Source organism: Eubalaena glacialis, chromosome 5, assembly GCF_028564815.1.
Source record: "Eubalaena glacialis isolate mEubGla1 chromosome 5, mEubGla1.1.hap2.+ XY, whole genome shotgun sequence".
In the NCBI taxonomy this organism is placed as follows: domain Eukaryota; kingdom Metazoa; phylum Chordata; class Mammalia; order Artiodactyla; family Balaenidae; genus Eubalaena; species Eubalaena glacialis.
In genome coordinates this window covers 146,610,941-146,638,447 of record NC_083720.1, presented here as the reverse complement: position 1 = coordinate 146,638,447, position 27,507 = coordinate 146,610,941, and the positions used below count along the sequence as shown (strand labels likewise).

Sequence of the window (27,507 nt, the reverse complement as noted above, 5' to 3'; positions counted from 1 at the left end):
TAAAAAAGCTTAAAAATTTTCCCTATTACAAAAGTAATACATGTGTATTGCTCACAGTTTAAATACCCATAAGCAAGAAGCAAATAGGAGTGTTTTACTCTTTAATTCTACCACCATGAACAAAAAACATTATTGCCTTGAAATATATCCTTCCAATATTTTTTAAACATCAATGTAATTTTCAAATGGAGTCACATTGTAATACTTCTTTGTAGCTTTCTTTTCCACTTAATATGTCATGAATATTTTTCCATGCTGATGTTCATACTGATCTATATCAGTCTTTGTAATGGCTGCATATTTCAATTTATAATGTATAATCTCAATTTCTAATTTTTCTCTGTTAGTAGCAGTGCAGTGTATTGTATTCCTTTAGGATACATTTGTAGAAATTCGACTGTTGGATCAAGGAACTTGCAGAATTCTAAAGCTTCTGGAATATTGTCAAAATGCTTGCCTTAAAGTTTGTACTGATTGGTCGTATACTAACATCAGGTGTCTACTGTTTACTTTTTTGGGAGATATAGTTTGGATTTGTATCATAACTTCAATTTTCTGGGCTTTCATTTTTTTCTAAAAGCTAATCAACTTGTGATTGCTATAACTTTGATTTAATCAAAGATAATTTTTACATTTACTACAGTTTAAATGGTGAGTAAAAAATACTTTTAACACAGCCTCTTGGAAAAGAAGTGGGGTGGAAGGTATTTTGTTGTGATTGCATAGTTAAAACATGTCAGCATCTCAGTGTATTTTGTGATTTCATATAGAGGGTTTCTAATTCTCTTCTGGGTCATCCATGGGTTTTGGCTGCCTTGCAAGGAGGCCAAAGTTAAAAAATTTGAGCTCTAAGGAGGTAAAGTAGTGCTAGCGTTAAGTTAATGTATATATTGCGCCTCGCGTTCCTTGGTGCAGGGCTCTTGAAACCCTTGTGAATTTCTAAGTGATGGGAGTACTAGGACCATCTTTTTTTTTTTTTTTTTTTTTTTTGGCCACGCTGTGCAGCTTGCAGAGTCTCAGTTCCCTGACCAGGGATTGAACCCGGGCCCTCGAAATCCTAACCCCTAGGCCACCAGGGAATGCCCCATCTTTTGTTCTAATGAGGTGACTCTTGTTGGGCTCCTGGGTGGGTCCTGGGCACCAGAAAGATCCAGCCATGATTAGAGGCTTGGAATTTTCAGCCGTACCCCCCCCCCCCCATTCTCCAGAGAGGGGAGAGGGGCTGGAAATGGAGGTCATAACTGATCACGCCTATGTGAGGAAGCCTCATGTAGTAAAGGAGACAGACAGGTCTGGCTTGCGGGGGCAGGGGGCAGGGGCGGTGTGGCAGGGTGGAATGGGCTTTCTTAACAATGTTCTATTTATATTAGTAAATCCAGTGCAGATTAATTTATTTTCTAAATGGATTGGTCTTGGTTCTGTCACTTCTCTGATTCATGTATCTTTTGAAAATGTTTTAGTTTCTCCATTCCCCCATAAAGGGTGATGATGCTTTGAAATACCCCTGAACTCCTCCAGTGATTTGAAATAACCAGTTTGTTTTCCCCTCCTTATTAGGAATTATAGCACCGTAATATGTAATTTTTTTTTTGGCAGTCACTTGAGACATCTTAAAGCCTGACTTTGCATTTTGATACTAGAGACTTTATATATTCAACAGGTGTTCCCCAGCATTTCTTTAATGAGAGACAGTCTTCCTGGAGCTTACACTCCAATTCTTGTAGGTACCCAAGCAGGTGCCCCAGAGCTGTCATTGTACAAAAAGCAAAAGTTTTGTGAAGGAGAAAGCATCCATGGTAACCTGTGAGCTGAGCTTTGGGGGACTGTTAATAGTTTGTGCTGAGGATTAAGATTCCGGTCTTCTTGGAGGGGTCTTGAATTATCAACTGGTGGACTTGGGCATTTAACTATACAAAGTTATATATGCCACTGTATCACCACTGCAGTGGTCCCTTCTGCTTTTAGGGTTCCCTCTATCAGAGCTGTGAGGTAGCTTTCTAATTTACAGTCTTTCTCTATTAAAATCCTTTTACAGCATTAGATTATGCCATAGTTGGCAATTCTGAGTTCCTAAAAATAACTGAGTCACTGTAGCTGATCTTATCCTGACTAGTGAAGTGCGAATGACTCAGAAACACAAAGTCTTCTCCCTTCCCATTGCCTGTGACAGGCCTCCATATGTTTTAATTGACTTAGTGATTTTGGCTTATTGCATCTAAATGCATGCATGGTAAATTTAGATTTACGGCTTTCAAAAAATATTCTCAAACATGTTTCATAGTGTATAAGTGTTTTCAGGCTTTGTATGTGAACATTAAAGCCCAATATTAAAGTCACCTGGCCCTGAACTGAGAACTACTACTCTGAATTTTTTCGTAATTTAATCTTTCTCTCTGATTCTTTAGTTAAAAAGATTTGGTTTAATGATTGTTTAAACTTGGGCAGTCAAACATAAGATCAAGCAAATAAGAGTTTGATATGCTCAGATAACTTAAATGAAGCATCAGCTGCTCAGCGATACTGCCCACAGCTGGGAATCCAGCTCTTAGGTTAAACACAATTGTAGTTTGAACATTTGTGGGAAAGCTGTGCCTTTGAATTTTTTTTTTTTTTTTTTTAATTTAGCCAAGTGGAACAAAGACAGTTTGTGAACACACACAAATAGCAGGAAAAAAAAAATGTTACTTTAAAAGTCAGACTCTGGGTTTCTAGTTCCGGGCAGGACAGAGTAAGCACTTTCCTTCCTGTCGCTCCTACTGAATGCAGCTCTAAAACCTTGATACAATGCATGGAGCAGCTATTGAGTACTCTGAAAAGCAAATAATAGCAGGTGGATTGGGACAGAAGACCAGAATGCAAAGTACCACTGAACTGGCAATGAGTTTACCATTTTCCCCCTCTGGTCTTCCTGCCATTTGGCCCAGAGGCAAGCACAGCTGTGGAAGTACAGTATGTAGGCTAAAAAGCGAGCCCCAGGAAACCTGAAAGTATCTGAGAGATCTCAGAGAAGGAAGAGCTTGGGAAAGCAACTCCATATGAACCTATGAACTCTTGGGCTCACCCCTGAGCTGTATGTGTGGATCTGATCCTACTTAGCATGTAAGTGACTTTGAGAACTTACCTAGTAGACCACCACTCAGGTTCCAGACTGGCCACTATGTGGCGCATGCAGGACACAAATCCAAATAGCATTCAAAGGCTTTGAAAAATAAAAGTGTTACCATTCTCCAGAAAATTTAAATAAGACCCACAGTCTTAAAATATTCAAAATGTTCATGATACAGTCATACTCAGCATATGAAAACCCAGGGAAATCTCCACTAGCATGGGGGGGAGACAACAGATGCTAATGCTGGAATGACATAGATGTTGGGATTATCTGATGAAGACTTTATTTAAAGCAGCTATTGTACAAATGTTCCAACAAACTGGCTCTAACTGTTGTGAAACAAATGGGCAAATGATATTCTTTGCCAAGAAATAGAGGACATAAAGAAGAACCAATACAATAATCAAAATGAAAAACTCACTGGATGGTTTCAATAGTAGAATGGAGATAACAGAGGAAAGAATCAGTGAAGTTGAAGATAAATCAATAGAAATTATGCAAACTGAGTAATAAAGGTTAAAAATATTGGGAAAAAAATTAACAGGATTTCAGGGGCTTGTGGGACAAGAACAGAAGGTCTAACATTCATGTCAATCCTAGCAGGAGAAGAGAAAAAATGTGCTGAAAATGATAATGGCTGAAAAATTTCCAAAGTTGGTGAAGGACATAAATATACAGATTCAAGAAGTCAGTAGACCAAGCAAGATACATCCAAAGAAATCCACACCAAGACAGATCATAATCAAACTTATAAAAACTAAAGACAAAGAAAATACTTGAAAGCAGCCAAAGAAAAACAACATATTACCTATAGGGGAATGTGGATTTCACCCCAGAAACTATGGACGCCATAAGTGGCACAGTGTTTTTAAAGTGCTGCAAGAAAAGAAGTCCACCCAGAATTCTATGTTCAGCAAAAACAAACAAACAGACAAACAAAAAAAAGCCTTCATAAATGAAGGTAGAACAAAGTCATTTTCAGATGAAGGAAAAGGCGGAAAATTTATGGCCAACAGACCTGTACTAAACAATAGTTAAAGGAAGTTCTTTGGATAGAAGGGAAATGATACCAGAAGGAATATTGGAACATCAGTAATGAAGGAAGAGCAACAGAAATAGTAGATGTCTGGGTAAATATAATAGACTATTCTCTTCTTGAATTCTTTAAAAATATTTTGATGATTGAAATGAAAAATTATAACATTGTGATAGAGTTTTCAAGGTATGCAGATGTAATATTTAAGATTACTATAACTTAAAGGGGAGAGGGGTAAAGAGACCTATATCATGGGAAAGTTTCTAAATTCCACTTGAAATAGTAAATTATTGATTCTAATTAGACTTTGAAAAGCTAAATATTTATATTGTAATCTCTAGAGCACTCAAGTAACTATCAAGGAGATATAATAAAAACCACAGTATATTAAAATGGAAAAGTAGAAAATGTTTAATGCAGAAGAAGGCAGGAATGAGGAAAAAGAGTGATGAAAAACAGGGAAGAAACAGAAAGCAAATAATAAAAAGGTAGATCATGAATCCAAACATATCAGTAATTATATTAAATATAAATAGTCCAAACAAAACAATCAATGCAGAGATGATCATATTAGATTTTTAAAATAACCCAACTGTATATAGGAAGGTTGACTGCCCAGTCCTGGGTATTTACTCCAGAGAAATGAAAACTTATTCTCACACGATAACCTGTACACGAATGTTTATTGCATCTCTATTTATAATTGCTTAAAACTGGGAACAGTGCTTTGTGGTACATCCATAATACAATAGAACACTACTCACTAATAAAAAGGAACAAACTATTGATACACACGACAACCTGGATGAATCTCAGAGGCATTATATTGAGTGAAAGAATCCAGTTTTAAAAGGTTAGATGCTATATGATTCCATTATGTGACAGTATTGAAAATATAAAACTGTAGTGATAGAAAGCGTATCAGTAGTCACCAGGAGTTAGGGATGAGGAGAGAGTGTGACTAAGGGATGACACAAGGGACTTTTTTGGGTTGATGAAACTGTTCTGTATCTTGATTGTGTGACTGGTTATATGTGCTTAAATTCATAAAATTGTACACTAAAAAAGGTCAATTTTACTGTATGATAATTTAAAAATTTTTTTAAAAAGCTGACTCTGATTTGAGTGCTTTGGCTCAGGAACAAGGTAGAATTCCTTTCATGGAAGTAACTCTCTCTTTTTTTTAATTAGATTTAAAGATATGTATTTATTTATTTACGTGGCTGTGCCACGTCTCAGTTGCGGCATGCAGGATCTAGTTGCCTGACCAGGGATTGAACCTGAGTCCCCTGCATTGGGAGTGTGGAGTCTTAACCACTAGACCACCGGGAAGTCCCTGAAGTAACTCTCTTATGGGGGGGGTGGTCCCGCTAGGCATAGTCCAGATCCCCCAAAATGGTTAGATGAAAATAAGAAAGTAGTTGGAATATGGCTTGGGAATAGGACCTTTCAGACACAGAAGCACAGAAAATGAGGGAGAGCCTTGCCAAGTAGTGGGAAGCCAGGGGCCCCAGAGGAAAGTTGGGCACTAGAAAATTCTCTTTTTGGGGATCTGCAGGGAACTTGGGTTATATTCTATCAAAGATGTTAAAGAAGTGAGGGAAGCTGAGCTGGATTACCTAAGGTTTGTCCTGACTCACTTCTTTTTTTTTTTTTTTTTTTTAAAGATAGGGAAGAGGCCTTTTTTTATTTTTTTATATTTTATTTTTTAAATTTTTTAAAATGTATTTACTTATTTATTTGGCTGCATTGGGTCTTTGTTGCTGTGCGTGGGCTTTCTCTAGTTGAGGTGAGCAGGGGCTATTCTTTGTGGCGGTGCGCGGGCTTCTCATTGCGGTGGCTTCTCTTGTTGCGGAGCACGGGCTCTAGGTGCGAGGACTTCAGTAGTTGTGGCATGCGGGCTCAGTAGTTGTGGCTCGGGGGCTCCAGAACGCAGGCCCAGTAGTTGTGGCGCACGGGCTTAGTTGCTCCACGGCATGTGGGATCTTCCCGGACCAGGGATCAAACCTGTGTCTCCTGCATTGGCAGGGGGATTCTCAACCACATCACCACCAGGGAAGTCCCTGACTCACTTCTGAATTTTCATGTTTCTGTGATATTTATATGCCCTTCGACTTTTTCTTTTAAATGTGTGCACATGTATCCCTGTGTGTGTATATTTTTATAAATAATTTTAAAAATGTAGATAAAAAGTATAAGAATAAAAATGTATGTTTAGTTAAAAAAAAAGGAGACATCTAAGTGATGAAAGTCTAATCCCTTTTGTCATATTAACTGCTGACACTTAATTTGATTTTAGCTTTATGAAAAATTCAGTACCCAATATTGATCACTGATTTTGTATATGCTGTGTACTTTCCACCCAACTGCTCATGCTGTTAACTGCAAACTATTGGATGTATTTCTCATCAGAACAGACAGTAAGAGGAAAGAGTCTGTTTCCCATTATCCATAACTGGACTCTTCACTTCGTAGTTACTGTTACTGATTTAAAATCCGCCTAGTCCTTTTCCATGAGGGGAGATGATACAGACTTGTGGGTGTAATGGGCTTGGAAGTCAGAAAGACCCGGGCTCCAGTCCTAGCTCCACCATTCAAGGTTCATTCGTTGTGAACCTTGGCCAAACTACACACTTTTTCTCAGCTGGGGCTTACTAGAGAGCCGTCACCTCACAGGATCCTTGCAAGGATTAAGTTCATATCAGCAGCATCCATCTACCCTCCAGGCTCATATCATCCTTCTCTATTACCACCCTATGACGGTTTACTGCCCAACTTACTGTTAACTTGAAAATACATTAAAAAATTATCATGGGGCTCAAAAGCCAAGTAGCAGTAATCCTAATAACATAAGTGCAGTTGAACTGCTGGCTGGCTGTAAGCAGCCTTCCACATTAGCTGCTATTCTGCCCTATTACCTTGGCTCGTTCAGAGTTGATAACCTTAAAGACTTCTAAAGACCTTAAAGTGTCTCTATGAGAGGATCAGAGGTAAATATACTTTTGTCGTCAAAAAGTGCCAAATATTTCCTTAGTGTGTTTAATTATTTTAATGCGTGGGTTGAGGTTCTGTCATGATCTGCAAAATATAGTGTACAGTCTTGACAGAATGAATCAGAAGAGACTACATGTGAAAATGTGCACTGCAGCCTGAATGTTCCCAACTGGGGCAGGGGTGTATTCAGTGAGAGGTGTGAATGAAGCATTCCCAGTTGACCTAGGGAGTAGATTCTAGAAGAGGGATTAAAGTTTCACTGTAGCAGACCACTAGTATGAATCAGATGAGCTCGGTTTTCTGGCTAGGAGAAATAAAATAAATGGGACTTGATACAACTATTGGTTTAATTCTCCACAAATCTTTGCATTACCGAACGGTACCTCTGCCTTTGGGGCTGCAAGTTGTGTTGTGATCGTAGTGGGAGTTCCATGTCTGTTTTGGGGGCCGATATGTGATGGGACAGGAATTGGTTTGCCTAGGGCTTGACCAGACTGGGAGTAAATGGTAATTGGAATCTAGACATGGCCTTTTGACACTACTCAGCCATGGTAAAAAAAGATCAAGAGGGATGCTATTGACAGATACCGAGGTAAGGAAATCGGTGGCAGACCAGAGAGTGTCCTGTCAGACCGGGGAGAAACTTATTAGTGTCATGTGAGGCGGTGCACTCACATCCAGGCAGGAAAGGCTAATGGTGGACCTAGGAGCTCAGGAATTGGGGGGCAGGTCTCAGTCCTAGCTGAGGTATCAGGCCAGGCGCTCAGGCCCAGGAGAACATAAAAGCTGCTCAAGTCCTAGAACTATGGTACACTTGGAAATTTGGTCAGAGGAGTAAGAATCTGATTCACCTGAGCTATTTGGGTAAGAGTTTCTCAGTTTTTCCAAAGTAAAGACGGGACTGTTCTTACTGTGTGGGGCAAGGCTAAGCTGGGAGTTAGGGCCTAATGGTGAGTGGAGGGTAAAGGAGATGCGCATAGGAATGGCGGGAGTTACAGGTCGTTCAGGAGACTTCTCTGATGTGAACATGTTTTCAGCTGCTTAAAAAAATTTTTTTTTAAAAGTAACGTTTATACCAACTCTGTTCAGGTCCAATAGCAACTCCCTACCTCTCCTGTTCCCACCCTTGAGTCTCACTTGCAGAGGCCATCACTTTCAATTCTTGAAACTCTTTTTTTTTTTGTACTTACCTTTATATTTCTAAATGACATGCTTATAATGCTATTTCTTGATTGTTTTTTTAATATTGGACATAATCTAGAGGCTTCACACTGGGGAAGAGCAGCATGCTTTTATATTCTCCAACCACCCTTTCCTCTTTCTCATCCCTAGACGCTTATCTTTTTCTAAGTAGTTGATTTTTTAAGTCAATTACATTTTTAACTATGTAAATTATATTTATTTGGTTATTATGACTTTATGTACCATGATTGCTCTTATTTCCTGTAAAACATTGTGTTTCCTGGAGTTATTTCATTTTTTTCATTTGTGTAGTAATCTCTATTCTCTGACAGAAGTGTAAAACTCATAATAATATAAACTCATCAGATTGTATGCCATTTTTCACTTTGGACACATCCCTCCAACTTTGCTTCATAGGCTGCTACATAGCTGTCTTGGGAATATTCTTCACCTTTTCCTATGTAAGATTCCTATTTCCTGGAACCTGAATCTTCCTTTGTTTTGGAGGCATGATGTTAGGTAGCTAACTGAGAAAGGCAACATGGGAGATAAAATATTTTGAGAGCCTTACATCCCTGAAAATTGTTCTTTTCCCCTTTCCTCTCATTTGATTCATGGTTGGCTAGATATGGAATTCTCGGTTGGAAGTCATTTTCCTTCAGAATTGAAGGCATTGCTTTATTGTCTTTCTAGTTTTCAGTATTGCTTCTGAGAACTATGATGCCATTCTGATCTCTGTTCTGTTGTATATAAACTGTTTTCCTTTCTAGAAACTTTTAGAATCTTTTTTTGGTGTTCTGAAATTTCAAGCTGAAGTGCTCTAAAGTAGGTTTTTATCAATCTTTATTCTGAAGTTTTAATAGGACCTTTCAATGTGAAACTCATGTCCTTCAGTTATGAGCAATCTTCATGTCTTTCTTCTTTGAAATTTTCTACTTTGTGTTTTTTCCATTCTCTCTTTTTTTTAAATGTATTTATTTAATTTATTTATTTTTGGCTGTGTTGGGTCTTCGTTGCTGCGCACAGGCTTTCTCTAGTTGCGGCGAGCGGGGGCTACTCTTGCAGTGCGCGGGCTTCTCATTGCGGTGGCTTCCCTTGTTGCGGAGCACAGGCTCTAGGCGCACGGGCTCAGTAGTTGTGGCGCACGGGCTCAGTAGTTGTGGCACACGGGCTCAGTAGTTGTGGCACACAGGCTCAGTAGTTGTGGCTCGCGGGCTCTAGAGTGCAGGCTCAGTAGTTGTGGTGCACGGGCTTAGTTGCTCCGCGGCATGTGGGATCTTCCCGGACCAGCGCTCGAACCCATGTCCCCTGCATTGGCAGGTGGATTCTTAACCACTGCGCCACCAGGGAAGCCCTCCATTCTCTTTTTAAAGTTCTTATTTTTCCGTTGTTGGGCCTCTTGGAATAATCCCCTCATTTCTTTCTTTTTTTTCCTCCTCTGTTGTGTTCTTTTTGTTCTGTTTCTTAGAAAATTTCAGTTCTTACTTCCCATCCTGCTTTTGAAGGTTTTTCCTTTAAGTTTATGCTGCCATGTTTCCATTTTCCACGATAACTTTATTTTTTGAATGTTGGAATGTTTCTTGTCTTCTTCTATTTTTCTAATGACTTAACTTTTTTTTCTGTTCTCTTCATGATCTTTTTTTCTTCAGAGTTCATTTTCTTCTGTTTCCTTTGCTCTTTAACTTTTATGTTAAAATTTCCTCATGTATATGTTGATCCTTGGCCAGTCTTTTATATGTAAGAGTGAGGTACTGAAACGTGAGTGGAGCTGTGTGTGGGCAAGTCTTGTTAACTAGCGGGAAGCTGGACATTTCGCTGGGGGACCCACAAATGTCAGTAGCTATGGGTCTTTTCTTTTGGGCCAATTTTCTCAGAGAAATCCTTCTATCTTCTGGCTGGATAGGTATATATAGAGAGATTGTGTTCTGGAACTAAGGGGAGAAGGTGTTTTTCTGGATGGGGGAGGTCTCATTGTTCCCAGGCAAAATTTCACTCAATCCCACAGCTTTTAGTAACATGCCTCACTCCCACTCACATTGGGGCCTCTCTGGTTCCACATCTCTGAATAGTAAGCCTTCAGGCATCTTTCTGGGGAGAAGCACCAGGCACGGGAGGGAACATCTGGTGTGTGTGTCGCTCCTGGCGTGTGTGCTACCCAGTATAGCTGGGGTTTCGATGGATACCTTTTAGAAACATATAACATCTTTATAAATTTACAGATGTAGTGGTTCTCTTTGAAAAACACAACTGCCTAGGAAGCTAATTCTTTGTAATTCCTGTTTCTGGGCTTTACATTTTCCTCCTTTGGTTTTTTTTTTTTTTCTTCAGAGCAAATTGGAGCTTTGGCAGATCAGCATATTGTCCACGTGGCGTGTGGCGAGTCCCACAGTCTGGCCCTCAGTGACCGGGGCCAGCTGTTTTCTTGGGGTGCAGGGAGCGATGGTCAGCTAGGACTCATGACTACTGAGGACTCTGTGGCAGTACCCAGGTAAGAATGTCAGTTGCTGTAAATATTATTTCCTGCTAGTTTCTTTGTTAGATTCCTTGGTTTGGGTTCTGCTTTCTTCTTTTGATTGCTGTTTCCTTTGTGTCACTGTCATGCCTTACACTGTTACAACACTTGTCACAAAAATTGTAATTATTTATAGAAGTGTCTGTCTCCAGTTAAAAAATGTGAGTTGTTCAGGAACTGTACTTTATTTATTCCAGTAGCCTAGTTGCTGGCAGAGTGTTTGGAACTCAATAATGTTTGAATTAAAAAAACACCTTTTCACATTGCTGGACTTTCTAAATTTTAACTTAAAGTTGCAAACCTAAAACAATTATTCAATGAGTCACTTTAAAATAGAATCACAAGGCTGACCTGGTACTCTAATAACAGGCCAAATTACCTTAAGCATTACCAACAGCTAAAATACCAAATATACAGAAGTTGTTTAACACAAAAGTACTAATACGATGGTTTTTAGTCCCTTAAGTATTTACTTAATTCTGAATCTTAGATGATTTGGCTAAATACGTAACAGATGCTTCACCACTAAGTAACTGTCTACAATATTGAAGTTACTTTCAGGTGGACGTTTTGGATGGGGGGGGTCTCTCTGTTTGTTGAGGGTTCTTAATGATCAAAGAGGCCACTGGTTTATTTCCTTCATTTAATTCCCGCTCCTTTATGCTGCAAATGTACAACATTCCTTGTATTGCAGTACTTGTCACATTCTTCGCAATTTTTAATTCAATAACTATTTTTAGTACAAAGCTGGGAGCTCTTGATGCCAGGAGACCTGGATCATTCATTTTAGCGTCGCCATTGCTAAGGGTGCTCCAGCACATGCATTGCTGAGTACAAGTGTGTTTATTAAGTGGCCTCTCCCCCCCCCGCCCAATTATTGTCCCTTTTAAAGGACAGTACATTCTTCTTCCTCTTCCTTTTTTGCCCTTCTTAGATTTTTGTCTCTTTAATCAAAAGCTGTTTTAGGGAAAAGAGGAACAGGAAGGTAAGAATGATTTGATTCCATTTCCTGATTTAGAACAGGTAATGTCTTGGATTCCTTACTTCCAAAAATTAATTTAATTTGGGGGGAAGAGGGAGAGTAGAAATTTTAAAAAGGGGGATGCTATATTTTAACGAAATTGTAATATTAAGGAAAAGATGTATAACATTAATGACAGAAGTATTTCATTCGTTGATGACCAAAGACTCAAGAAAAGCTGTTTAGGGGCATTTCATTTCTAAAAATGGAGTAATCTGTGTTAGAGTAGCAGTTTGTTATTATTTTTATTAGTCATGTCTAAATTTTGGATGACTTCTGAGGCTTTGGTTTGTGTATAATTTTATATTATAACTTAATTAAAGTAAATTCATTAATTCATACCTTAGTATTGTGGAAAGTAACATAGTTTTGAGGTCATACGGACTCAGATTCCAATACTGGCTCTATTACTTATTAGGTGAGTGACCTTGGGCAAATTGTTGAACTTATCTAGGCCTCGATTTCCTAACTTCAGAATGGAGTTACGTAGTACTGTGTACCTTTACAGAGTTATTAGGAGGATGGAGTAAGATGAGTAGGTAAAACACAGTATATGCTTGTGCATGTGTATCCCGTTTTCTCCACCTCAAGGGTATCATTTCTTATTGTTTGTCCTGTCCTTTTGACCTGCTTGCTCTCTGTAACTGTGATTGTGGAGGTTGTACTGAGGGTAATGGTGACCCATAAAGGGAGGGTTGTGGGGAATTTGAGTGGAAGCTGGCCAGGAAAAAGGGCTGTTGCTGTATAAGGTTCTGAAACACTGGGCCCCAAGGCAGTATTACATTTTCCAATTTTAAAAAATAGTGGGGTTCTACAAGCTGTTGATACATGCAGCAATTTGGACAAATGTCCAGGGAATTATTCTGAGTGAAAAAGAAGCCAATCCCAGAAGGCTACCTACTGTATCGTTCCATTTATGTAACATTCTCAAAATGACAAAATTGTGGAAATGGAGGGTAGATTAGTGGTTGCCAGGGGTTACGAATGGGGGAGGGGAGGAGTAGTTATAGAAGTACAACAAAAGGAATCCTTGTGGTGTTGGAACCATTGAGTATGGTGCTGGATACATGAGCCTGCACAGGTGACAAAAATACTACAAACTCAGAAATGAGTACAAATAAATCTGGGGAAATATTGGCCTGGCCAGAAAGTTCGTTTGGGTTTTCCTGTAACATCCTGTGGGAAAACCTGAATGAACTTTTTGGCTAACCCAAACATAAATGAGATTGGTAGGTTATATTAATGTCGGTATCTTTGTTATGATACTATACTGTAGTTTTGCAAAATGTCATCCCTGGGGGAAACTGGACAAAGTGTACAAGGGATCTCTGTATTATTTCTTACAACTGCATGTGAATCTACAATAAAAAATAGTTGGGTTCTATTTGGTACTGAATGCGTATGTGAACTCTATTTTATAAATTTTTTTAGATCCGAGAAAATAAACCATTAACAAAAGCAACATCTACCTCTCACTCTAAATAACCCCCTCCTCGCCTATTGGATGTCTGTCTTCTAAAATGCCCCTTCCCGAGAGTGTGCCCGTCTGACTCCTTTGTTCCTATGGCATACACTTAATGAAGAGGAAAATGGCAACTTGTGAATTACTAAAATAGGAAGCAGCAGATATTCTCAGGCTGTTCACCTCTGTTGGGCACTGCCAAGCATGAATTTTTTCTTTTAATTCTCACCACAACCCTGTGAATGGGTACTGTTCTTATCTCTGTCTTTGACATGAGCAAGCAGAGGAGCGGGATTTAAAAAGTTATCATATGGTCTTCCTCTTTATCATCCTAGGGAATCAGAGTTTTGGAGGCATTGCCCTGTTTAATTTTTTTAAATTATAGTAAAATACACATAACATAAAATTTACCATCTTAACCATTTAAGAGTGTACAGTTCAGTAGTGTTAAGTATATTCACATTGCTGTGTGACAATCTCCAGAACTTTTTTATCTTGCAGAAATTTAACTCTGTACTCATTAAATGACAACTCCCCATTTCTCCTCTCCCAGCCACTGGCAGGCACCGTTAGACTTTGATTTGTATGAATTTGACTAGTCTAGATATCTCACGTAAGTGGAATTATGGAGTATTTGTCTTTTTGTTACTGGCTTATTTCACTTAGCATAATGTCCAGGTTTCATCCATGTTGTAGCATGTGTCAGAGTTTTTGTTCTTAAAGGCTGATGAATATTCTGTTGTATACATATTCCAAATGTGTATACCACATTTGTTTTTCTAGTCATCTGTTGATGGATACTTGGGTTGCTGCCACCTTTTGGCCATTTTGAATAATGCTGCTATCAATGTGGGTGTACACATATCTCTTTGGTACCCAGCTTTCAGTTCTTTTGGATATATACCCAGAAGTGGGATTGCTGGTTCATGGCATTGCCCTCATTTGAAAGCCATTTAGATACTAGTCATGTTCTTAGGGATCTTTCTTCTGTAGTTTACTCCTTTTGTCCCTGAATTGGAGATGACAAGGTGGGAATTAACAGAGGGCTATGGTAATGGGTTTAGGTGCAGAATGGTTTTTTTTTTTTTTTTTTAAACAGTAGCTACCTAAGAGGCAGGAGGTTAGTGAAAGACTTAATAGAATTATATCATGTAAGATTATATGTTTGATTTTAAAAAGTCTTTTGTGAAAGATGTTACTTATTACAACTGTTTTATTTAGTTGGGAATATTTCCAATCATTGTGAATGCCCTTCTTAAGAGGAAAGTCTTTTCTGTTTTAGGTTAATACAAAAGCTGAACCAGCAGACAATATTACAAGTTTCCTGTGGCAACTGGCATTGCTTGGCTCTTGCAACTGGTAACGTACATCTATGCTAATGTTATGCTAATTTGAGAACCATTTCCCTTTGCATTTTTGTGTGATGTTATCTAACTGGATACCTTTAACTAACTAGTTAGGGTCTGTGCATTCCTGTTGGACAGCAGCAGTTCTCAGACAGCCTTTGTGTAGGTCATACTTTTCTCAGGGTTTGGATGATGAAGGAGGTGGTCATCATGGCTGCTCCCACTTTCTCTCGGGGGAAGGTGAGAAGGAGACAGTACGTCAGTCGTGTTCTTGAGCAGAAGATTGGTTTTTCTTAGCTACAGCTCACTATGGCGTTATATTCCACCATGAAGCTCCCAAATAAATGAAGAAGACGGAGTTAGAAAAACCTAAGCCAGCAAATAATGCTGTATTTTGTTAGGATAAATGTGAGGGGAAGTCAGCGCTAACACGTCCTGCTTGATTCTCTGTGGTGCCGTCCGGGTCATAGCTGGACCCCGTGAAGTCCTGGGTCTCTCATGGCCCTGGTGTGGTCAGAACTCGTTCACCTTGCTTAGTGGATCTAAGCCTGGTAATTGCCTATTCAAAACTGACTTGACTTAAACATTTACTTTTTTCTTTGCATAAATGTTAATAGCCTTGGAAGGGTGATAAGGCTCAGCTTATCTCTGTTGTCACGACAAGTGGGAGTTTCGGTTGCAGCGTGAAGTGTCTGCTCTCTTGCTCTTGTGGGGGTGTGTGTTGCGGTCGGAGGGCGCTGACGAGTGAGCCTCCCGGGCAGCCCTGTTGTTCTAACAAGGTTATTTTTGTGGATGGCACTTGTATCATTTCTGGTAATACCAGTTATCCTCTTCTTATTTCAGATGGCCAGTTCTTCACGTGGGGAAAGAACAGCCATGGGCAGCTGGGCCTGGGGAAGGAGTTCCCCTCCCAAGCCAGCCCGCAGAGGGTGAGGTCCCTGGAGGGGATCCCGCTGGCACAGGTGACTGCAGGAGGGGCCCACAGCTTTGCCCTGTCTCTCTCGGGAGCCGTATTTGGCTGGGGGATGAATAACGCGGGGCAGCTCGGGCTCAGTGATGAGAAAGGTAGGTGAAGTCTTCACGTGGACCTCTTAACCTCATTTGTTTAGTATGTGCTTCCTGAGGAGCTTGTGTGTGCTGGCCCCGTGTCAGGCCCTAAGGGTGCGGCAGGGACCAAAACAGATAATACCCTTGGCTTAGCGGAGATTCCCTGCTCATGGGCAGACGCAAACCACAAACCAGTAAGTATACAGGATGTCACAGGGTCTGAGAGGAGAGGTTCCCATTTCGTATAAAGTGGCCAGGGAGGGCCTCTCGGATAAGATGTTTGAGCAGAGCCCCGTAGGGAGTCAGGTCGGAGAGGAGACGTGAAGATAAGCTGGGCGGAGACTGCTGCAGTCAGAGGGAACAGGGCGTGCAGAAGCGCTGATGCAGGGGGATCCGTGGTGCGCTCAGGGCTGGGGTGAGCGGGAGGCGGGAAGAGTAGCAGCTCAGAGAGCTCGGGAGGCCCCGTTATGCATGGCCTGAAGGGCAGAGTGGGGATTTGGGCTTCTCTCCGTGAAATCAGGGAGGACACTGAGGTGCAGGTGCTGAGGAGAAGAGCGATCCAATTTCGCTTTGCCTAGAGTGGGTCCACGGGGGAGGCTGGAAACCCAGTTTGGAAGTGGTGGGAATAAAGATGGATTTGAATATATTTTGAAGGCGGGGCCAGTTGGTTTTGCTCATTGTTGGATGTGTCGTTTGAAATAAAGAGGAAAAGCTGGAAGGGTGAAGTCGCATTTATGAAATGAGGAAAGCTATGCGTGGGGAGTGGGGCGGAGCGGTGGGAAGAATTGGGGCGTGTAGGGAACCCAAGAGTTAAGTTTTAAATACGTTAAAAATGAGGCGTCTGTCAGACATCCAAGGGGAGGTTCAGGCAGGAAGCGGAAGGTGAGAGTCAGGAGTCCAGGGGGACCCAAAATTCAGGCTAAGACAGCTGTGTACATCTCAAAGGCAAATGGTAGTGACACTGTGGTATTTCTCTTATTCTAGATCGAGAGTCTCCTTGCCACGTGAAGCTCCTACGAACACAGAAAGTCGTCTACATCAGTTGCGGAGAAGAGCATACAGCAGTTCTCACAAAAGTAAGGGACTCGGAGTATTCCGGTTTGTTCCGCGGTGCTTTGGTGCTGGGTATGACACGAATGCTCATCGATCGTGGTCTGGTTGGTTGGATAGGGCCTTTTGGAGAGAGCAGTTGACAGTGTCTAAAAATAGTCCAGTGTTGTCTCCCTTCTCAGCAGCCGTCTGCATTCTCACTCTTCCGTCCCTCCACTGGTGGTCAGCCTCCAGGCACTCAAGAAGACGGACCCTCGCCCCATTCCAGTTGACACTAGCTCCCAGGCTAAATGCATATGACCAGTATCCCTACGAAAGCTCCCCAGTAACAAGGAGTTAGACATTAATTCAGCCATACTTCCCTGAAGACCTTTATTAAAAGTAGCACAAAAGTTTTTTTTTTTTTTTTTAATAAATGTATTTATTTATTTTATTTTTGGCTGCGTTGGGTCTTTGTTGCTGCGCGTGGGCGGGCTTTCTTTTAGTTGCAGTGAGCGGGGGCTACTCTTCATTGTGGTGCGCGGGCTTCTCATTGCGGTGGCTTCTCTTTGTTGCGGAGCGTGGGCTGTAGGCGCACAGGCTCCGTAGTTGTGGCGCACGGGCTTAGTTGCTCCGTGGCATGTGAGATCTTCCCGGACCAGGGCTCGAACCTGTGTCCCCTGCATTGGCAGGCGGATTCTTAACCACTGCGCCACCAAGGAAGTCCAACACAAAAGTATTTTTTTCTTCAAGTTGAGCCACAGTGAGATTTAAGAATTTTTTAAAATATGAGGGACTTCCTTGGTGGCGCAGTGGTTAAGAATCCGCCTGCCAATGCAGGGGACACGGGTTTGAGCCCTGGTCCGGGAAGATCCCACATGCCGCGGAGCAACTAAGCCCGTGCGCCACAACTACTGAGCCTGCGCTCTAGAGTCTGCGAGCCACAACTACTGAGCCCGTGCGCCACAACTACTGAAGCCCTGCGCGCCTAGAGCCTGTGCTCTGCAACAAGAGAAGCCACCGCAATGAGAAGCCTGTGCACCGAAATGAAGATTCAGTGCAGCCAAAAATAAATAATAAATAATAAATTAATTAATTAGTTTAAAAAAATATGAGGATAATACATTCAAATCAGTTATTATTAAGGGAAGCTAGTGGTGTTTAGGGTATGTCCTTCAACCTCCTGAGACTGATATCAGGGAAAAATACACCCTTTCAGAAAAGATTCTAGAATGCCACTGTGAGAGAGAAAATGCTAAGCTGGCCTGACCCTTTTGGCATTTTTTGGCATAAATTTGTTCTTAAAGTGATTTTTTTCTATTATGGAAGTAGTTCCTGTTCATTATGGACTAACTGTAAAATAAAGAAGGATTCTAACTCAAAAAGAATCACTGTTAATATTTTGGTGTTTTCAAAGCAGAAATAGAGACACAGACATAGAGAACAATCGTATGGATACCAAGGGGGAAGGGGGGGGGTGGGATGAATTGGGAGACTGGGATTGACAAATACACACTATTGATACTACGTATAAAATAGATAACTAATGAGAGCCTACTGTGTAGCACAGGGAACCGTACTCAGTGCTGTGTGGTGACCTAAATGAGAAGGAAATCCAAAAAAGAGGGGATATATGTATATGTATAGCTGATTGACTTTGCTGTATAGTATAAACTAACACAATATTGTAAAGCAACTGTACTCCAATAAAAAAAAAAAATATATATATATATTTTTTTGGTGTTAAAAAAATAGTTCAGTGTGTATATAACTTTCAAATATATACAGCAATATTCTGTGTTCCTTTAAAACAAGCCATTTAAATGTATGTAAAAAAGAAAGAACAATGTAATTAATGTTTTAAAATTACCTATTTCTTTTGCTTCTAAAACAGTTACATCTAGAGAGAATGAGAAGGTATTTTCATGTCGAACAAATACTATTATAGATTCACTTTAATAAAATGCCTTAGCATTTGTTCAAGTACAGCTGCTAAAAAGATCTTACTTTCCAAGGAATCTGTGGAGCATTTAATTTCTTACATACAAATGATCATGCAAAATCATCTCATTTCACCTATCTTTTTCTTCTTTTTTTGTTTTCCTTCTTATTAACACATCGTTGTACTTTTAAACAACTTTCAGAATTTATAGATGGCACACATTCCCTTGAGCAGTACTGTCTTTATTCCATAAAGGTGTAGTCTTAAGTTCTTTTTAAATTACTTTTCCATTTAATCAACGTGCCAAAGAAGTGATTTGGCTAAGTACCAAGCGAGCGTAGCGGCGTTCTTATACAGACGGTTGTGATACGCATTTTGTATACAGAGGCTAAAGGAGTGTACGCAGACTCAGAGACACAGTGCAGTCATGTGCTATTTGCTCCTTGTTAGAGTGGAGGTGTGTTTACCTTTGGTGCTGGTTCCTGTGGGCAACTTGGACATGATTCCATGAATGATGAGGTTAATCCCAGAAGAGTCCTGGAGCTGATGGGCAGTGAAGTCACTCAGATTGCCTGTGGCAGGTGAGTGCTCCTAAGAGCTTCCCCATAGCTGTTAAGACCCAGAAATGGATCTTGTCTTTATAGTGATGGAGAATGTGGTTAGACCCAGCCACCATCATTTTAAGAAATCTTAACTGCACGCACCCCTATGGTGAAAGCTTGGAGAGAGTCCGATCTGAGCAGGGTGTGGCGAGGAAGGGTTTTAGAGAAGCAGAGCCGCCTGGGGCCAGTATGCTTCTTCGGGGTAAAGAATAGCGCGATGTGTGGGAGACATGAAGAAAGGAAAGTGAGAGAGCCTCAAAGAATGTCTTGGAAATTTTGCTGGTCCACCCCGCCTCTTCCCACTCATCCCAGATGCAGCAGGCCTTCAGCTCTTTCCGAGTCTTGCCATCATCCCGATGACTTAGATTATCAGAGAAGGATGCTGTTACGAAGAGCCAGCACTGCAGAAACAGGCACATGTGAACACAAGGGGCACCCCTAGGAATTGCAGTGCTCCCATGTGGAAGTGAAAAGTCAGAGTGTGTATTCATCTGTATCAGAAACAATGCTGATGGGTTAATTTACATTATTTTCCCCCAGACAGCACACCCTAGCCTTTGTGCCTTCTTCTGGACTCATCTATGCGTTTGGTTGTGGAGCAAGAGGTCAATTAGGAACTGGACACACTTGTAATGTCAAGTGCCCATCTCCTGTGAAAGGTTACTGGGCCGCCCATAGTGGCCAGCTTTCAGCCAGAGCTGGTAAGAGTGATTTTTATTAGAATTTAATGGTATTTTAAACGCTAAAAACAATTGTTTATAGAACACGTATTTATTTTTTACCTTGAGGTCTTTTGGAAGGAATGAATGTGAGATATTTTAACGTCAATCAACAAGTATTTGAGTACTCACTATGCATGAGGCTCTATAGTTGAGATCGTAGAGAATAAAGCAAAACGTGTAATTTTGGCCCTAAGGACCGTGGTGGTGGTGTATACGTTTTATTTATTATTGTTGCTGATAATGAAAGTTCACGTTTACTGAATGCTTAACCAAGTTCCATAACCATGCAGAGCACTGAAAACAATCTTAAGAACTAGTGGTTATTATTCCCATGTTGGAGATGAGGAAACTGAGTCTTAAGGAGGTTAAGTAACTTGCCCGAGATGATACAGATTCGGGGAACAGGATTTAAAACCAGGTCTGCCTCATTCTGAAGCCTGTGTTCTTTTTTTTTTAATTTTTAAAAATGTTATACAGTTTTTAAAGATTACACTCCATTTACAGGTACTACAAAATATTGGCTATATTCCCCATGTTGTACAACACATCCTTGTAGCCTATCTTATACCCAGTAGTTTGTACCTCCCACGCCCCAACCCTATATTGCCCACCCTAGTTCGAACGAACCACTAGTTCGTTCTCTGTATCTGTGTGTCTTAAAGCCTGTGCTCTTAATGCTTGTACTGTGTTACCTTTCCTTTATGATTGCTATTTTGGTCAAAACATGACATGATTTCTTTTCATGCCATTTTTTCCTTCTCTTCAAAAATAGTTGAATTTTGTTCCATTTAGTTTCAAAATAGTTCCATTTCATTAGAAATCAAAATAAGGCAGTCACTCAGTAAGAGTGACTTGAAATAATAAATCCAGAAGCTTAAATGCAGCTGGAGAGTCATTAGAAAGAAGTGTGATTTAATAATTAATTAATTTTGATTTTGAAGACTATAAAATGACACTTCTGGCTTGATCAGAATTTTATTTTAACAATAACAATCATAAGTTCCCTGCTGGATTATAAGAAACTTAAGTACAGGGATGGAGTCTTTTCCTCTTTATAAACCTGGCATATAGCACAGGGCCTGGCACAAACTTCTCACTCAGTAAATATTTATGGAAGGAACATATGAGCATCTAAAAATGTAGTGGAACTTAAACTGTAAAATAAACAAGATTTTGTTTAGGTGATGTTCCCCAAAGTGAAAGAATGGCTTGGTGTCCTCTTCTCTGTCATTTGTAGATTTCTTTTTCTCTAAGGCATTGTACGCATGTTAGGAATGCATATATTTAAGAAATACCACCAATGTAAAAAACTCAAACATTTTATGGGTTAATTTGAAACCACAAAGTTTTTGAAGTTTAATTACCACATAACTTATGTGATCATAAATCTGTGCTTGGATGTCTGCCTAAGTAGGTAAATTTCAATTTGTTATGTAAATGCTGTGGTTTTAGGAACCTTCCTGGTAATGTGGGAGCACAGAGGAAGGCATCAAGGAGTATTCCGGTTAGAGGAAGTCTGAGCTGTGTCTTAAAGGATGATTTGGAGTTAGCCAGGTAGAGGGCTGTGAGTGGGTGGGCGGTGGTGAGTACCGTGGAATCGCACATTCCAGGAGTACCTTTCCAGTTACGCTCTAGGAGGCGCCGTTTATGGAGAATGCGGTGTGCACTGGGGGAGGCAGAGGAAGAGGCGTGGAGGTAGGAGGTAGTGTGGTGTATGAGAAGTAAAAGCAAGGTGGTGGAAGGGGTGTGTCAGCACGGGCGCAGTATGATGAGAGGCAGAGCGGGTGGTAGGATGTGGAGGTCCTTCGGAGGCAAGCTGCGTCCTGAAGGGGCTGCAGACCACCACACTCAGGTGCCAAATGATTTCTTAGCAGATGTTACGGTTTATGGTAGTGACTGTTTTAAACGTCAGGGCAGTGGCATGACAGAGTTAGGATGAAAAACAGAAACGAGGTCAGGACTAGCTGGCAGTGGGAGGGAGGGAGGGAGGGAGGGTCAGAGTGGAAGATACAGTTTTATATGTTTAGTTTTAACTGAAGTAGAAACAGTCCTGGGAAGAGAGCCCGGAGAGGAGGTTTCTTACTTCTCGGACATAATTAAATGGATAGGAAACCATTCTGAAGCATATTTTGGAATATTAGAAAAGGGGATCAAGGAAAAACGTTAATTGTTGAAAACTATGCTCTTGAAAATTTTTTTGACAGATCGCTTTAAATATCATATTGTTAAGCAGATCTTCTCTGGAGGAGACCAGACTTTCGTACTTTGCTCCAAATATGAGGTAACGTTTTCTTTTGACTATTATTTTTGGGGTGGAATAAGGGTGAACCAATATTTATTTTGATAAATAATTACATGAGAGCAATGTTACTTTTTGTTTCTACCAATTTTATTATATTAAAATAAGCCAACTAAACCGTGAGGTAATCTCCATTTTGCTTCCTTGAAGTGCCCATAGTTTTCTTGGTATTTTAATCACAGAGTTCTAATTTATAATTGAAAATTATTTATTTATATCTGGATTTGTCCCACAAGAGATTTAAGGAGGCCTTAGAGAGTTCATACTTACTTTGGGATTATTTGACTTTCCATTCTTTCCTTCCCAGTTAAGTAGCCACAAATGCTGGGTATTTGAGAACTCTCTGGGTTTGTTTGATGTGATTGAGCCTACAGGAAGTATAAGAGATGCCACAGTATTCAGCTCTCCTTTGTTATTGATCATCTGCTCGTAGCACCACACTAAAATTTCCCTCTGGTTGTCTCCTGCATCACTGTGGTGGGTGAGTCAGGAAGAATGACATTCTTTCAGGGGTGGAGGTCGAAGAGAACGTGGGCCAGGTATCTGTGACAGGGCTTGAATTCATCCCCCTCTTCTGGACGAGAGATACCAGTGTGAAATCGGCAGCACAGACTTGTTTTCTGCCTTCCACCGCCTCCCCTGCTCCTAGGCTTCCTCTCCTCTCTCCCTCCCCACCCCTCTCCTCCCCTGTCCACACAAGCACTTAGGGAGGACCAACCATAGGTAGTGCATTGATCCTTATCTCCCCTGGAGGAGCAGGGAAGGGCCCTCGGTGATGACAAAGGAATCAGAATAGGTTGGAAAGAAAATGAGGGTCTGTGGACACAAGGGGCCTTGTCGCTGCTGGAAACTCTCTGCCTTACTCTGATACTTCGCCATCTTTCAATACGCGATGTTCTTGCCTTCTGGTCAGTATCATTCTAGGACTTTGGTATTAAAGGTTGCGGTGGAGTCTAAGGCTGCAGGTTGGACAGCTGAAACTGACAATTGGATATTTTCCAGGTCAGGATCCTGGAGAAAGTTCTGTTGAGTGCGGCCATCTGGGGTGATTTGGAACTGTTGCTTTAGACCTATTTTAGGACCAGCTTCAGTGCTTCACAGAGAAACCTGGAGAAAAGCTGAGACTATTCTTTGTTCCTTTAAGATGCTAATAAAGCAGAATATGAAAAGCCCTGAATCTCTGCAGGATAATAACTTTGTGTCCACCAGTAGTAGAGTTTGAAGTATTCATTTCCCTATGAAACTGGCTTGATTAACCAACTTCAATTTTCCTGTGAAATTCAGCATAAAACTTTGTTTCATTTCTTCTGTAAATATGGTATCTGATATTTGTAGTTGGCTTTTAAATTTACTGTAATTAACCCTGTTGGGACTGGAGAACAAAACGTTGATGAGAAGGAAGTGAAAGTAGCATATTGTTGGAGAAATTAAATTTTCCAGGTTAAATTTTAAACAACTGTAAGAGTTGTATGCATTAAAAATGGAAGATAACGAAGAAAAAAGAAACTAAAAATAGAATATGACTTAGAAAAGTATTGTTTGTTTGTTTGTTTGATTTTGAAGTATAATTAACCTACAACACTATTTTAGTTCCTGGTACACAACATAGTGATTTGCTATTTCTATAATTTCAAAATGGTCACCACAAGAAGTCTAGTTACCATCTGTCACCGTACAAAGATATTACATAATTATTGACTAAGACCTAGGAGTCTTAAAAAGATGCTGATGTCTCTAGAGATTCTGATTTAACTGGTCTAGAGTGTGACTTGGCTGTTGGGAGTTTTGAAAGCTCTGGTGATCCAAAGTGCAGCCATAGTTAGGAAACACCGACCTAGACCAATTTTTTCTTTTGGGGCTGTATGTAATTCTAAAGTATGGAAAATCGACGCTTTTTCTTGAGTCTTTATGTGATTCTGAGGTTGTACTGCATCCAAGGCATCTGTGGTTTATTGGACTTGCAATGAAGACTGACAGAATAGTTCTATGTTTATATTTTATTGTAAGTATGTGTTAGTGTCTGTGTTCAGCTACCCCTTTGAATGGGGGAAGTAATTAAAATTTACATAATGACAGTGGGTTGCAAGACCATGGTGGAGAGGCAGTCTTGTTTGTGTGTTCTCAAGTGTCTGCTTTGTCTTATAGGTTTTCTCTATGTAATTCAAGACAGCTTTTGTTCTCTCAATAGATGTCTGTGGTCATTTTGGTAAAATAATTATCAAGAACAGATGATCATAAACTTTGACGAGCATCTCTGATTTGTTACATGCCCTTCTTCTTTCCTCTTATAATGATATCTAAACTCATAACTCTGAGAAAATAACCAAGAAAATTTACTCAGAAAGTTGTGTTTTTATGTGCAGGTACAAAGGAGAAAAAAAATGATCATCTGGTTAACGCTTTAATATTACTTTTTTCCCTCCTTTTTAGTGACAAGTACAGGAGGCATAAAGCACTTTCAACTTTTTCTTAGTTCTAGATCACGGACAGGATTTGGGGAAAATAAGTTGAAAAAGAGCAATTTTAGGAAATAGAAGTGCTTATATTATTATTTTTTAATCTCACTGAAGAAAGGACGTACAGTACAGTGCTGGGCAGCATTTGGGATTTTCAAGGCCATTATTGACATGTCCTTTTTGTTACCTTTCTTATAAATTTATAGCTCTATACTTTGAGCAAGACATTAAGAGGCATTAAGTTTTCATGGATGATTTGCAATACAGGTTGTCACTGAACTCTGACTTTTTATAATACATTTTGTTGGAGTTTGGTCGACAGTTATGGTAAATGATGAGTAATTTATAAGCCTTGATGTTACGGTGATTCAAAGCAGAGCGGGAAAGAAGCCTGAAGAAGTCATATTGGTTTGGTGTCTCTGGGGAGTGTGCTGAAGGGCCGTCCCAACTTCAGAGCTCCCCATGGGATTGGCTGAGGCCTCTGCAGTTCAGCTTCTCCTTCGGCCCAATCCTGCCTCCTTCATCCCTAAGGAAACGTGGTTCTAAAGCAACCCCCGCCCCTGAACATAAATCTCAGGCTCAGAGTCTGTTTCCCCGAGGAATCTTACAGGTTTAAATCCTGCTGGAGGCAAGGGGACTGACTGGGTCCTGGTACCACGCTTCCACCAGCTGCTGGGTGGGAAAGGACCGAAGCACTAGCCCAGGGCAGCACAGCTGGTAGCCCTCAGGAGTGTACTCTCTCAGCAGCTTGGGGAGTGAGCGCCTCCATTCTGAAGGGTGGGAGGATCTGGCAGTGCACGCCAGCTCCTGTATGTAAGTGAAACACAAAGTGGGGAACATATGGGGAGAGGGAGATGAGAAAAGATCCATGCTATTACATAGTTTCTCTTTTTTATTGTTATATTTAATCCTTCAGAATTCTTCTCCTGCTGTTGACTTCAGGATGATGAACCAAGCACATTACACCAGTTTAATAAATGATGAAACCATAGCAGTTTGGAGACAAAAACTCTCAGAACACAACAATGCAAATACAATCAAGTATGTGGTTGCTTGTTTTCATTTTTTTTCCAAGTGTGTTGGAACTTCCTAGCTTAGTGATTTTCCTTACTTCCATATTGAGGTTGTGAATATAAATGGAGTTTTACATTTTAGGGAGTCATTTTTTGGGCACATGTTATTCAGGATTTGGTGCCCTTAGACCCAAATAACATAATAGGTTGTTCCCCCATTTTCTCACAGAATGTATTCCTCAGCCTCCCTTGTTTGGATCTTAATCCTGACTGATGAAGGCCTGGGTTGGCCTTGCTGCTAAGAAAACTCAGTGTTATTGTTTAACTCCAAGAGTTTCTTCATATGCATAGTCCAAAGCATCCGAAATCTAAGCTTATTTTACCTAATCTGAGTAATTTAGCATTTTCACATTCAAAATGATCAGTTGAGATAGTAATTCGGCGTCAAGTAGAGAAAAAAGTACAGTTAAAGGACTGAGGCCTTTCAGCAAGTTTATTTCATTCTTAAAAGAGAATTTTTTTTTTTTTTTTTTTTTTACATTTTTACACATTTTATTGGCTTTCCTCAGCTTTTCCATTTTTCTGCAGAGTCTAATTCTTGGGAATGAATGAATCAGGCTGAATATTAGGTGGTGACGGTTCCCAGAAATGTGTGTAAAGCATCTTGCTTTATGATAGAGATTGTAGTGGAACAAATGTCCAGGGCCCTAAACTTTGGGCACACCAGGTGGCAGCTTTTTGAGTGGAGGGTCATTGGGAATGCCCTAGAGCACCTCCGTGGCGGTCCTCCGGATCCCTCTAGCTTTGGGTGGTTCTGCTGGGACGCTCAGGCTGGAAGGTGGCAGGGAAGGGGCTGGGGGACTAGACTCACCGTGGGAGGGGTGGGGGGACTGAGACCTCCTTGGCTGGGACCTTGGCACTTTACTAATTCTTAGTTTTCTTATTTACAAAAGGACAGGATGCAAGAAATGGTCTCTAAAGATCTTTCCCGACCCGGATTCTCTGATTAATAGAAGTTGCTGTGATCCCCTCCTCAACCGTATATTTGTTTTATTCCTTCCCTTTTCCTTATATTAAATAAGAGAGTCCGGGGTTCCTGACTGCAGTTTGACCCTGGGTCCTGAGAAACTAGCGGTTTCCTCAGAAACTATGTAATCTAGGTAACAGGAATAAACACTTATTTCACTTACTTTTAGTTTCTTTCTCAGATGGGTAACAAAATAGAAGGAAGTACTTGTTTGGTTATTAATTCGCAAAGATACTTTCTGTGCTTGGTAAAAAGCAGCTCAGCTTCTCTGTTTTTGGTTTTATTTCGCGTTCACTTTTGGAGGTGAGGTGGGGAGTGTCTCAGATGATCGGTGGGAAAAGAACGTTCAAGATCATTATTCTTAGGCCCAAGAGTTTTCTTTTGGTAGCTTTGATGCTGTCTTTTTATTTTAACATGACTTAGGGAAAACTTACGCTCTTGTCCATCTTGAGACATGACACAGTGTTTCTCTAAAGCAATGTACGTTTTCCAAGGCTTCACCTGGGTAAGAAAAAGCGGCTATTAATGAAACCCTGGAATAGAGGACTAAACCTGTTGTTAATGCTTAAACAACCATTTATTTGTAATTATTAAAGGCTTCCCTCCCTTTTTCTTTCTGAGCAGCGGTGTCATTCAGATATTATCTTCTGCAGCCTGTTGGAATGGAAGTTTTCTTGAGAAAAAGTAAGTGATTTAGAGTCTTAAAAA

General features: G+C 40.5%; 1 protein-coding gene across 7 annotated transcripts in view; it reads left to right on the top strand.

Moving 5' to 3' along the window:
• The window catches only part of HERC3 (HECT and RLD domain containing E3 ubiquitin protein ligase 3), a 150,062-nt gene that overhangs the window by 41,362 nt on the left and 81,193 nt on the right, over positions 1–27,507 (top strand). For 6 of the 7 annotated variants that reach the window (XM_061192621.1, XM_061192624.1, XM_061192620.1 and 3 more), the window contains 9 exons: positions 10,650–10,809; positions 14,599–14,675; positions 15,506–15,727; positions 16,694–16,785; positions 19,131–19,261; positions 19,823–19,983; positions 22,209–22,285; positions 25,676–25,800; positions 27,424–27,483. In XM_061192621.1, coding sequence (XP_061048604.1) covers positions 10,650–10,809; positions 14,599–14,675; positions 15,506–15,727; positions 16,694–16,785; positions 19,131–19,261; positions 19,823–19,983; positions 22,209–22,285; positions 25,676–25,800; positions 27,424–27,483 — 1,105 coding nt within the window. Of the gene's footprint in view, positions 1–10,649; positions 10,810–14,598; positions 14,676–15,505; positions 15,728–16,693; positions 16,786–19,130; positions 19,262–19,822; positions 19,984–21,456; positions 21,509–22,208; positions 22,286–25,675; positions 25,801–27,423; positions 27,484–27,507 lie in introns of those variants that run through there. The other variant, XM_061192627.1, reaches the window with a different exon arrangement.